The following is a 13,487-nucleotide window of genomic DNA, read 5'->3' on the forward strand; positions in this document are numbered from 1 at the left end:
TAATGCAAGGGGCATAACCATACAAGCTGACAACAATGCTTGTCAGTGTGCGTTAGAAACAATTGTATCGTTACTTGTTAATGTTATTTTTCCTACCTTATTTCTGCTGATTGATATTTTCTTGTGTACCGGTGGATTGGTAGCAGGGTTTTTCCATGAGACATGTTGAATATACTATTTGCTGATTTTTAGCGAACGATCACGTTGATTAATAATTAGATTATCATGACAGGTAGTTTTTTGTGTGAGTTATTGCTAGATTTATTTCTTTGCTCACAGATATTGTTTTCTTACCATTGCAGAAAGATCTGTCCTTGAAACCTCCCGAAAGAAAAGAGAAATGGGAAAGTCATCCAGCTAAGAAATCCAGAGAGTCAGGGAAATATATTTGTGCAGAGCCAAGTGAGAATGGGCACAACTACGATGCGGGTAACTCCGAGAGGGAGATGGAGAGAGGAAAAGACAGAGATAAGAAGAAATTCCCTCTGAAGATATTTAATCAGGTATTTCTATTAGAGTCTCATATTATGTGTGCTTTGGGAGTGATATATTTATGCACTGCTACAAAGATTATATTCAAAGGTTTTTTTCCAGTGCAATTTGTCATCATTTTACATTTTTTTTTTTTTCATAAAATGTTTTACAGTAATTGTATGTCTGCATTACACCAGGTTCTCAATTACTTGGGGCTTGTTGACACTTTGCAATTTTTTTCCCTTTCGTTTTTCAAGGTTAAAAATTCCGCAGTTTACAGTACCAGCTAAGTAAATGAGATTTCTGAAATCTCATGCTGCATATTTTTTCCTTGCAGATTTTAATCATCGATGTATTTTTTTTTTTTTCCAAATCTGCTGCATGTCCATTTTTTTTCAGCGTTTTTGTAGCGCTTTTATCCCATTCAAATAAATGGGGAAAAAATGTTAGTAAAAACATTGCGAAAACACACCTAAAAACGATTCAGAATTTCACATAAGTTATGTAGCGTTTTTCTGCCTAGTCTTTAATTTGAACCAGGGGATTGGCAGTAAAGAAGACTTGCTGCAGGTCTGGAAAAACACATTTATCATTCAACTCTACAAGGAAAAAAAGTAGCTGTGTGTGCATGAGATTTCAAAAAATATACTGTATTCGCTTTGTTGGTACTGTTAAATGCAGAATTTTTTACCTCCTGAAAATTTGAAAAATGCACAGAAAGAATAACTCGGTGTGTGAACAAGCCCTTAGGCTCTATGTGCACTGCTTATTCATAGGGCTCCAGACATCAGAAAAATGTCCTTTTAGCCTCCATTGAGCTGATACAGTGGCAAGTAAAAGTTTGACCCCAGGTCAAAATTACTGTTTTTGTGAACAGTTAAGCAAGTTGAAGATGAAATGATCTCTAAAAGGCCTAAAGTTAAAGATTACACATTTAATTTCTATTAAACAAAAAACATTTTAAAAATTCCGAAAAGGAAAATGGACCGATTTTCAAAAGTTTGGGCACCCTTGGAAATTTCTGTGCTGTGATAACTTTTCACCAAGGTTTCAAACCTTCAAACTCCAGAAGAAGCCAACGCGAAACGTTGCAGGTGTTCTATGGGCACACTATGTATTCATCTGCTTCATACTTCCATCTGTTCCACTTATGCCACATTGGTATTGAAGTTGGCTTCATATGAAGTCTTTTTGTGACAGGTCTTGATTTATTTAATTATTTAGTATCTTTTCTTTGACCTACAGCATTGCTCACATAGAAAATTGTTTCTTAATACATACTGACCTCTTGCCTCCAAAGTCTGTACTCAGTCTATATTCCTTTGTATCATATTAATGTTGGCCTTTTGATATTGTCCAATTATAGTTTTGGAGGAATGTATTTTTTTCTTTTGGACAGTTGATGATTTGTGTTTGGAATGTATATTTCCATTGGACTGAGATATAACCATGACTGATGTGTTATTATTTGTGGGGAATCCCATCTATGTCCGGTGATGTGGCACTCATAGACACCCCTAATTGTTTAAGAAATATTTTATATTTGAATATCTTTAACTTTAGGCCTTTTACAGATCATTTCATCTTCAACTTGCTTAACTCTTCACAGTAACAGTAATTTTGACCAGAGGTGTACATCAGTATATCTTATTAATTTTCTTTTCAGCACATTGCACTTTCTCATACAGTGGGCTACTGCAATACTTAGGCTACGTTCACATTTGCGTTGCGTCGGGCGCAGCCGCGGCGACGCATGCGTCATGCGCCCCTATATTTAACATGGGGGGCGCATGGACATGCGTTGTGTTGCGTTTTGTGACGCATGCGTTTTTTTGGCGCAAGCGTCAGGGGGCGCAGCATGTTGCTTTTTTTACGCTAAAAAAAATAAACACATGCGTCACAAAACGCTGCGTTTTGCGTGCGTTTTGCGTACGTTGTGCGTTGCGTCGCCGACGCAGCACACAACAACGCAAATGTGAACGTAGCCTTACTTGCTTACTGATTTCTTATGACAGGCCTTTTGTGGTGCACTTAATGTCTGCAATTCTTTACCCTGTATGTCTTGAATGACCAATGCGGTTGTAAGGAGAACCTCCCTGCCTATGCCTCCTACTTGAGTGTAGCCGGAATCACCTGCCAACCATGTGATGTTATGTAACGTGATGGAACTATTGGATGTCCCTTTGAATAGGCTTCCTACTGGTATTAATGGGAAAGTAAACCTATAATGCACATGGTGCTGGTTTATTTCAGCATGAAAAAAAGAAACGATATATCAATTGTTGAGGTGTTTCTGCAAGAAAACCCCCCACAAAGAAACTACGAACATACAATAGGTATTCCACTGAGTGTAATTAAAGGCAAACTGTCACATCCAGAAGAGCTATTTATCTCTTATTTGTCCAGGTTACTGGAACAGCGGCTTTAGGGAGAAAATTAAGTTGTATTCTCCCTGTGTCTGCTGGCTTCGGTCAGTGGGCAGTGAAGGAACAGTTAGGGTACTGTCACACAGTGGCACTTTGATCGCTACGACGGTACGATCTGTGACGTTCCAGCGATATACATACGATATCGCTGTGTCTGACACGCTACTGCGATCAGGGACCCTGCTGAGAATCGTACGTCGTAGCAGATCGTTTGGAACTTTATTTCGTCGCTGGATCTCCCGCTGTCATCGCTGGATCGTTGTGTGTGACAGCGATCCAGCGATGCGTTCGCTGGTAACCAGGGTAAACATCGTGTTACTAAGCGCAGGGCCGCGCTTAGTAACCCGATGTTTACCCTGCTAACCAGCGTAAAAGTAAAAGACAAACAAACCGTACATACTCACATTCCGGTGTCCGTCAGGTCCCTTGCAGTCTGCTTCCCGCTCTGACTGACTGCCGGCCGGAATGTAAGAGCAGAGCACAGCGGTGACGTCACCGCTGTGATCTGCTTTCACTTTACGGCGGCACTCAGTCAGTGCGGGAAGCGGACGGCGAGGGACCTGACGGACACCGGAATGTGAGTATGTACGTTTTTTTTGTTTTTTTTTTTTACTTTTACGCTGGTAACCAGGGTAAACATCGGGTTACTAAGCGCGGCCCTGCGCTTAGTAACCCAAAGTTTACCCTGGTTACCGGGGCCTTCGGCATCGTTGGTCGCTGGAGAGCGGTCTGTGTGACAGCTCTCCAGCGACCACACAACGACTTTCCAACGATCACGGCCAGGTCGTATCGCTGGTTGTGATCGTTGGAAAGTTGCAGAGTGTGACAGTTCCCTTAGTCACCGCTCACTGCACAGTGACTGTACTTGTGATCATTACCTGATACTTTTACATTCTGCTCCACACACATGCTGCAGATCATGCGTACACATGCTGTAGAGCTTGCGCACACACGCTGCAGAGCTTGCGCACACACGCTGCAGAACACGCACGCTACAGAGCACGCGCACACACTGCGGAGTAATTACAGTGTTTTCACCGTGTAGTGATTGGTGACTGCTACAGCTCCCTTCACCTTTCGTGACTGGAACCGTGTGGCTGCAGGGAGAATACAACTTCAGTTCTCTCTGTAATCGGCCAAGCAGGATTTAAACCCGATTTACCTCCATATTATCTGCTGCAGAGAAGTAATATTTCTGGATGTGACCCATTCCCTTTAAATCTGTTATCCAGCTGCTCTTCCCCCTCCCCACTCAATCAGGGCTGGAGCTGAATGAAAGGGATGTCCTGTTCTTTGGGACTGCTTGTGTTTCATCTGTGATGCCTCCTGAATGATATTAGCAGCTCATTCACGTGATGCAATATCCTTTCTTTTGTCTTTGTAGACGTTGATGCTTTTATTTGCACTCGCTTGTGTGTAAACATGTCTGTTCTCCCCATGTGCTCATTGCATACTTGACGTACTGTATAAGGCTTGTCAGAGGGAAAGAATGCTGTTTACTGCTAGTGGTTTTCTTGTGTTTCTGGTTTTATCTTTTCTCTCAGAGTGTTATATCATGGTCTGATCACAAACATGTGGAGTCTACATTATTGATGAAAGATGATGGGTTTTCCATAGAAACTGTAACTGGTTTGTTTTGCCGCCCTCATTACAAGGGAGTCGCGCAAGCCGTACTTTCTGCAGCTAAAGAGTAGATCCTGCAAAATTGAAATCAACACATTGTGGCCCAGTGCTGTCAAGATGGTGAATTATTTGTGTCAGTCCTGTGATAGAGGGGGTTAGCATGGGGTTGTAGGGTCTCGAGGAAAGGAACAGCGGCTCGCTGTGAAGAGGGCACAGATGGCTGTCCCTTCTACTGCAACAATAATCTGCGACTGCATCAAATTCACAGCTGCTCACCCAATCCACGAGGGGATCCCCAGCCCGCAGCGGAGAGCTGGCATGCTCAGGATACAGCTCTGGATTCAGCTCTGGCCAGATCGTATAATAAAGCAGCGCCTAAATCGGAAGTTACTGACAACAGAATAATCTATAGCCGCTAAAAAGGGGATACACTTCTAATACGATGCTCAGGCCATGTGCACACGCTGCGGATTCCATTGCGGAATTTTCCGCAGCGGTTTTGATAAATCCGCAGTGCAAAACCGCTGCGGTTTTTACTGCGCATTTATCGCGGTTTTTATTGCGGTTTCCGCTGAGGGTTTTCACCTGCAGTTTCCTATTGGAGCAGGTGAAAAACCGCTGCGGATTCCGCACAAAGAATTGACATGCTGCGGAAAATAAACCGCTGCGTTTCCGCGTGTTTTTTTCCACAGCATGTGCACTGCGGATTTAATTTCCCATAGCATTACATGGTGCTATAAATGCATGGGAAACCGCTGCAGATCCGCAGCAAAATCCGCAGCGTGTGCACATACCCTTAAAAGTGTGGTATCAAGTACTGTATCACCTACAATTTTGATCTACTAATTCAAACCAAATGAAGGCATATTTCTATTTTTCTAATCTGTTTTCTATTTCTTATGTTATTATGGTGACAGCCCTGCTCTGTTAACAGCATTCAGAGATATGCTTTACAGCAGCCACATATACCGAAACCAAAAGTCTGCACTTTGATTTATGACTCATTTACTTCCACATAGTGTTGTGGGCACAGTCTGTGATCAGGTCAGAGGTGACTGTAGAGAGGGGAGGAGGTGACCTGTGATCATTACATATTGAGAATGGTGGATCCTGTAATATAGCTCTGTTGCCTGTGATAAGGAAATGGCTGCTGAAAAGCGAAATGTCAGCCTGTTATAAAACTTATGCCCAGAGAAAAAACTGCAACATTATAGATTTTTTTAAAGACAGGCAGTTACTTGGAAAGGTAAAATATAAAACAAGTTAAATGGAAAATGTTTAATTTCTTCTACACCAGTTTCCTGACATGAAAAAGTCGCACTTTGGGGCTAAAACATTTGTAAAAGTCGACATGACTGTACTAACCTGTACTAACCTGAATTCTGAATTTGGAACTTCTTACTCCAGCATGCTTTTTGTTCATGACCTGTGCAAAGAATGCCAGTCTTGATATCCCGATGATGTCGTGTGTTGACGGCACAGTATCGCCAAGTCTCTGGGTGGACCTATCCATGTACATAGCATCTTTGGCCAAGTTCCCAACATGATTTCTTTGTGGGTTTTTGACATACGTTTCTTGCACGAAAAGCACAGCGTATTACATTTCCAGGAAATTGATTGGGATTTATAGAAATCTCATGCAGTGCAAACTCACTCAGTGTTTTTATACCAAATTTCAAGATGTATCAAGAACAAAGCATCTTAATTTATAACATACCAACAAGAGACAAAAATCACAGCTGGAAAAACACATAAAGAACACAAGTTACCGAATTTACTGAATAGGTGCCGAAATGCAGAACCAAAACACTCTTCATGGGAACTTAGCCCTATTTTTTCTTTGCATTCCTTTGTGATTAATTTTAAGAGTATGGCGGTTTCTTGATACTTCTCAATATTTGTCAGCCATTGTACAAAAACATATTTATGGATCTTTTTAACCTCACAATAGCACACACATCATTACCTCTTAGTGAGGTCATCCTTTTTATTGTTTGCGTTAAAATGATCTGAATAATAAGAAATAATCATATAGGGCCGTGATCAGGAGGGGCTATTTACAGTGACTGTCACTTTTTTTTTATTCTAATTTTCAGTTTTTAAAATCATTGCAAAAAAGTGACACAAGCGCAAAGAAACATTTCATGTAATTACGCTGCACATTCAAAGAGAATTTCTACATGATGATGTTTTAATGTTTTCCTTCTCATACATAGTTATGTGGGCTGATGAAGTATGTTCTGAGTCACAAGAGCATATAGCTATGTCTTGCATTCCTTCCTTTTTTTGCTGCCCTTATCCTTGTAAAGAATAGTTTATATATAGTCAGAACAAAATTAATACCTTGTTAACATGTTTTTTGGTTTGTTTTTTTAACGAAAGTCTTAAATAAACATTATAATAATCTGATATTGATAAATGTACTAGAGCAACATACTGTCCTATACATTGCAGAATATCGCTCTGCAGTGGGCCATGTTCTTATTATTTTGTGGGGCTTGTTTTTTTCTGCATTTGTGGCGCCCCTAGGGTCCAGTCACCACAGAGGTACTGCACCTCATCCAGAGGTGTGGTATCCCACTCTCAGGTAAGGAGGGGGCACTACTCAGGACTCTAACACTCAGACCCAACACACACCAGTTCAGACGGGGCACCTGGGTGTACCCTTAAGGAGGAAGGCCTCATCCCAGACTGGATAGGAATGGGTGGTGGGAGTGGGTGGAGTAGGTTGGAAATGGGGGAGGAGCTTAGAAGGGGAGGACAGTGTGCTAGAGAGTTGGTCTGGAGAGACCGAAGGAAGAGGATTGCAGAGAGGAGTCTGTGAGAAGTGGAGCTGAGCAGACATGAGGGTCTTCAGCTCTTGACAGCCTGAAGAGAGAAGTGTGAGGGAGATACAGAAAGAAGCTCCTGGGAGGACAGAAGGGATCCTAGGGGCATGGGAAGTGCAGAAGCCACCCGTGGGACCCATATCCAGGCTGACCATCGCCAGGTGGAGGGACCAAGTCGCAGTCAGGGGACCGGCCCCAACTTAGTGAAAAGCTTCAAGTTCAGCTAAGAAATCCGAGGCTGTGGCGTCTGTAGGAGTCACAGCCACATCCACCCATAACAAACCAAAAAGGCAGCTGGATAGAATCCTGGGGACTCAGAGGACGTCGCCTGACCAGGTTCATGGATGCTGGCTTGGGACACTGTGGGTGAGACGCTGGGCAGGAGAAGTGGAAGCCAGTGTAGTGAGACAGCCAGAGAAAGGCATAAGAAAGGAGTCCTGAAAAGGTTCACCCCAATTTACCTGGGAGTTTGTTGGACCACTGACCCGGAGAACACAGCATCCGGCTGGTGTTTGTGGGCTGGAAACTGTAAGTAAAAGGGGAAACTGCACCTTGCTGTGTCCTTTGAGCCATTGCTGTGTCACCTGCCCGGCATAACCACAACCGCCATCTTAACACTTAACCCCTACAATTGTCCTGGGGCTAGCTTTACCCATGGAGAGCTGCACCATCGCCCCAGAGGATCTGACTGCAGCATCGGCCACCATCTCATTGCCGAATACCACGCGTGGCGTCATTATTTCCCAAATCCATTATAAACGTTATTTCCCCCCCTTATTTCATCATTTCACATGGACGCCCAGGGCCACGGACCGGGTCACCGCTGCCGAGACCTTCCCCTTTAAGAACTGCCGTGTCGGCCGAGTACCAAACGGCCCTATGGGGCGCTCCACATTCATCACCCATAGACTTTAATGGTGTTTAGTAAATTGATATGTCATGTATTTTGCATTAAAGGGATCTTTCAGGAGTTTTTTTTTATTCTGTGTAATATAAGAGCACCATGAGATAGGAGATAAAACAGATTTCAGTGATGTGTTACTTATTAGGCTTTGTGCTGTTTCAATACAATGAATGTTTTATCAGCAGGATATTATCACTGCCAGACTAGCACCCATATGCCAAGTGGTCCAAGCCCCCCCCCCCCCCCCCCAGCACTGATTAGCAGCTCCCTATCAATATACAATGTAATGCAGTAGAGGAATAGGGTGGATCAGAGTCCATATTAACCAAGGTTCAAAGGTGTAGTCACACAGAAGGATAAAGTATGAATACGATTTATTGTGTTAACGTGTTTCAAGTTTTCCAAACCTCTTCATCAAGACCAAACCACAATGATCATTATTATTTAATATACAATGCACACAGAAATGTGCTGATCGGGTGTGGGTGGGGTTAGCTTTCAGAGCTCCGCTACATCTGTGTCACAACTGCTGCACCCAGTAACCTAAGTGACACATCGCTGGAGTCAGGGTTTCATGTCCTACATTATGCTCCTCTCAGATGAAGAAGCAAAAGCCTGCTGACAGATTCCCGTAAAAGGGATATTTGTTGTTATGGGCAAGAGGTGACCGACTTGTGGCTGCTGGCTGAGGACACTTTCACTTCCTTATAGTGCAGCGGTCACAGTGAATGCTCCTATATGTTTGCAGGGTTGTATGACTTGGATGCTTTCTGGCTAAGAGTATGTGCACACGTTGCGGATTGGCCGCTGCGGATTCGCAGCAGTTTTCCCTGAGTTTCCAGTACCATGTAAACCTTTGGAAAACAAAATCCGCAGTGCACATGCTGCGGAAAATACTGCATGGAAATGTAGTGTTCTATTTTCCGCAGCATGTCAATTCTTTGTGTGTATTCTGCATCGTTTTACACCTGCTCCTGAATAGGAATCCGCAGGTGTAAAACCGCAGGTGGAATCTGCACAAAAATCACGGTAAATCCGTGGTAATTCCGCAGGTGATCGCAGTGCGTTTCACCTGGGGATTGACCAAAATCAGTCTGGAAAAATCCGCACCACTTTCCGCAATGTGTGCACGTGGCCTAAGCATACCATACAAATGGAGCTCGGTGGTTTTTATTAATTTGCCTTCCTCTCTTGCCATGATAATGAATATCTGTTCCAGCTGTACAATCAAGGAAGCGCAGCCAGACAGTGAGAGCAGGAAGGGAACTCTTGTGTAGGTCACCGGGAAAATAGGCCCCAAAAGTGATTGTTCTGTGAAAATCCAGTGTCTTCCGCATATCAGGAAAGAATTCTGTTTCCAGCTCAGTGTAGTCATGTCTGCTCTGCTTTCCCCAAGGCTCCAAGGGTCATTCATATGTGCCTATAGATCTTTTGGTAAATGTATGGGCAATTTCTGTTTCAAAAATACTTTTTTCAGAAGTTGCTGTCAGAAATAATTTGGTGTCCGTAGATTATGATCATATTAACTGTGATATTTGACAGTCATTTATGTTATTCTTCCATTAATATAATTGGTTCATGGTTAGATTTGCCTGGAAAACTTTGGTTAGTTAGGGTTATCACTTTGACAGGCTCTAGCAGTACATCTGAGTGGAGCTCTGGGGACTTGTGCTTTATGAGGTGTGTTTTGTAGGTAGTGCTATTCAGGTTGCCTTGTATATTTCACTATCTCTGTGTGAATCATTTACAAGAGCTAATGCAGATAGAAAAAAGTGTTGGCGATTTTAGGTAAAAGCATCACTAAATGGAATTTGTAGCTTACTGTAGACAAAGTAAAAAGTAATTCAGAGTCTAACTTTCAAGTAAGAAAGAGGTTGTCCATAACTTTAACATTGATGACTTATCATTAGGGTAGGCCATCAATGTCTGACGGGTGGGGGTGCGACTCCTGGCATACCCACTGATCAGCTGTTCCCGGGATCAGACACTATTCAAATCAATAGGCCACTATCCCGTGCTCCATAATAAAGGCATTGGGACTTGTACCCCCTCCGTTCATACATGTTAAAGTAGTGGACATTCTCTAAGTTGACCATACACATTTGATTGTTGTCGGCCAAAGTCACAAATTTTGGGGAGTGGCCTGACGCCTTTTTATAGGAGACGTTGAGAAAAATAAAAGTTGGGTTTGGTGAAGTTCAACATGGGTGATCTGCTGCACGACATCTGTCAGCATCTTATTCCATGCTCTAATCATGCTATGTGCGCACGTAGAATGGTCCACTGCGGATTTTTCTGCAGTGGATTTGATAAATCTGCAGGGCAAAAACGCTGTGTTTTTCCTGCAGATTTATTGCGGATTTACCGCGGTTTTTCTGCGGATTTCACTGCGGTTTTACATCTGCGGTTTTCCATAGGAGCAGCTGTAATACCGCTGCGGAATCAGCAGAAAGAACTGACATGCTGCGGAATGTAAACCGCTGCGTTTCCGCACATTTTTTTCCGCAGCATATGCACAGCTTTTTTTGTTTCCCATAGGTTTACATTGTAATGTAAACTCATGGGAAACTGCTGCGGACCCGCAGCTGCGGAAACGCAGCGTGTGCACATACCCTAATAGAAACATGTCACCACTTTTTTCATGGTGATGGGTATGAGCCCTACGTTTGAGGTTCAGAGTTTTGAGTTTCAACGTTCACACATTAAGTAATTGTTGAGTTTTTTTAAATCAGAATTTGTAAGTCAAAACCAGGAGTGGAACAATCAAAAGGAAAATTATAATAGCAACATCTCACCACTTCCGTATATTTCACCCACTCCTGGTCACCTGTCACCAGGTTTTTGCCATCTAATCTAAGAACAGCATAATGTAGGGGCTGAGACCCTTATTCCAGTGGTATGTCAATTGCTGATCTACATACTGTCATTTTGATAGAATCACTGTTTTCTCTGCTGCAGATCTGACAGTACTCGATGCTGAGCCTCATATATCCCCCCCTCCCCCACACACACCACTGATAAGCAGATTTCTGTGTACACTATATTGTGAAATAAATTGCTAATCATTGCCGGGTTGTGGATGGACCAGGAAACACAACTTCTAGTCCTATAGTGATTATTTTCTTACTGATGAAATGGCAGCATACAGCCTAGTAAGTGACACATCCCTAGAATAACAGTTTCAATCTTTACATCAGGCTGCTCTCAGATTACATAGCAAAAAACTGCCGACAGATCCACTTTAAATGAAATGCTAGCCTATAACTCTCGCCTATTTAGGGTATGTGCACACGTTGCGGATTTGCTGCGGATCCGCAGTTTTTTGAGGTGCAGAAACGCTGCAGATCCGCAATTGATTTACAGTACAATGTAAATCAATGAGAAAAAAAAAATGCTGTGCACACTTAGCGGAAAATCCACTGCGGAAACGCTGCGGTTTAAAAGAAGTAGCATGTCACTTCTTTTTTGTGAATCTGCAGCGTTTTTGTACCCACTCCATTATAGAAAACTGCAGGGATAAAAAACCGCAGCAAAAACACACAAAAAACCGCTGCGGAACCGCACAAACAAACGCAGGTGCGTTTTCTGCCAGGAGAGACAGAATCCGCACCAGAAATTCCTAAGCCTAATCCGCAACGTGTGCACATAGCCAAAATGATCTGGGTATAATTGAACATTTTTGAAAAAGTGCTATGTGCATCACGCATCTGATTATTTCTCCGTCAGCTTTGCATATGTTGCAGTTAGACCTCCTTCAGACAGTGCAGATTTGATCAGTATTTTGCATCTGTTTTCAAAGCCTAATCTAGGCTACGAATCTCAGATGCATACAGTTGTAAAGGATACAATTATAATTTTTCGGTCTATTCCAGATTTCTCTTGAAAACCGATACAAAATGTTATCAAAGCTGCAACTGTGTTGAATGAAACCTCCCTGAGAAATTCTCAGTGCATCTTATGTGTAATGTACAGTGAGCAGGTGTAGGGGAGACTCTGCCCAGAAACAAAGAGCAAACATTTCTCTGTGAAATGCAGTCTGGCAAGTGAGGTCACTAGACAGAGCTTTGGCCTCAGGCACAGCCCCTGGCAGCCGGCGGACATGCAGTGGAGATGCGCAGGCTGCTATTGTTTCCAGTAACACACTGTGAACATTCACCGTTCTTTGTTTTCATTTTACCCTTTCATCTCTTTTTTTTTTTTTCCCCCCCTAAGAATCTTACTTTGATTTATATCTAGAGGCAGCTGTATTGATCAATACTCTCCTTGCATCTCCATGCTATAAAGCGATATCGTTCTTTTTCTGATTGGTGATGACGTTGACCCATTAATTCTTAGCAGTCAGTGTGAACTAAGAAATTATTCATGATAGATATATATATATATGTGTATATATAATATGCTGTAAAACAAATTCTACACGCGTACTAACAACCCAAGTCTTATGGTTGGTGCCATGGGCATCTGTGAGATTTTCAGAGACTCCTACTCAATCATTGGACAGCCAGAATGGACAGCAGCTATGTATCAGCGGCTCCCTCTATAGCGAGCCTGACCTTTTCATACATTACATGTGAATGGCTACTGTGGTATCTTTTTCCTTATATTTACAGCTGTGTGTAGAGAAACTGATCCTGCAATGATCAGCTGATCACTATTTTTAAAATGCAACTGAATGACCTACTTTTAAACCCGTTGTCGTGTTATCTTCATTAATGTCTATAGATGACTTATTTATTGGTTTGTCTGTGTATTCAAATATTTAACACAGTGCATTGATATATGAAGTAGTTCAGTTTCGTGTCCATACAACGAATGCTGTTGAGATTTTGCCGTAACCATGCCTAAGGGACTGTTACACTGCATATCCTGAGGCCGAAAACAACAGATAATCGGCTACGTTTTGTTTAATATCCTATTTAGAAAGATTAACTGGACTTCCCATGTGCCCAGAGAACAATTGGCAATAGATTATTCTCAAATGCCCTGTTTATAGAGGACGATGTGCTGTGGAGAACGATCATTTTTAGGCTAGTGTAATAATTATAGGGGGTAACTCAGGAGACTCTGCGTGGAACAAGACAACTACAGGACACAGTTTTATAAGTGGCAAAGTCTATATTATCACAGTCCACAGCACTTGGTGCAAATATCAAATGCAGCTCAGCAGTCTATAGGAAACTTCAGAGGAAAATGCAATCACGCAGAAAGTCTATGAATCACAATTATTCTTGA

General features: G+C 42.4%; 1 protein-coding gene across 15 annotated transcripts in view; it reads left to right on the forward strand.

The window, feature by feature from the left end:
* The window catches only part of FBRSL1 (fibrosin like 1), a 796,611-nt gene that overhangs the window by 358,686 nt on the left and 424,438 nt on the right, over positions 1-13,487 (forward strand). For all 15 annotated transcript variants that reach the window (XM_077293351.1, XM_077293356.1, XM_077293352.1 and 12 more), the window contains one exon: positions 303-503. In XM_077293351.1, the coding sequence (XP_077149466.1) occupies positions 303-503 (201 nt within the window). The remainder of the gene's footprint in view (positions 1-302; positions 504-13,487) is intronic.

The sequence above is a fragment of the Ranitomeya variabilis genome, chromosome 1 (genome assembly GCF_051348905.1).
Source record: "Ranitomeya variabilis isolate aRanVar5 chromosome 1, aRanVar5.hap1, whole genome shotgun sequence".
Lineage (NCBI taxonomy): Eukaryota > Metazoa > Chordata > Amphibia > Anura > Dendrobatidae > Ranitomeya > Ranitomeya variabilis.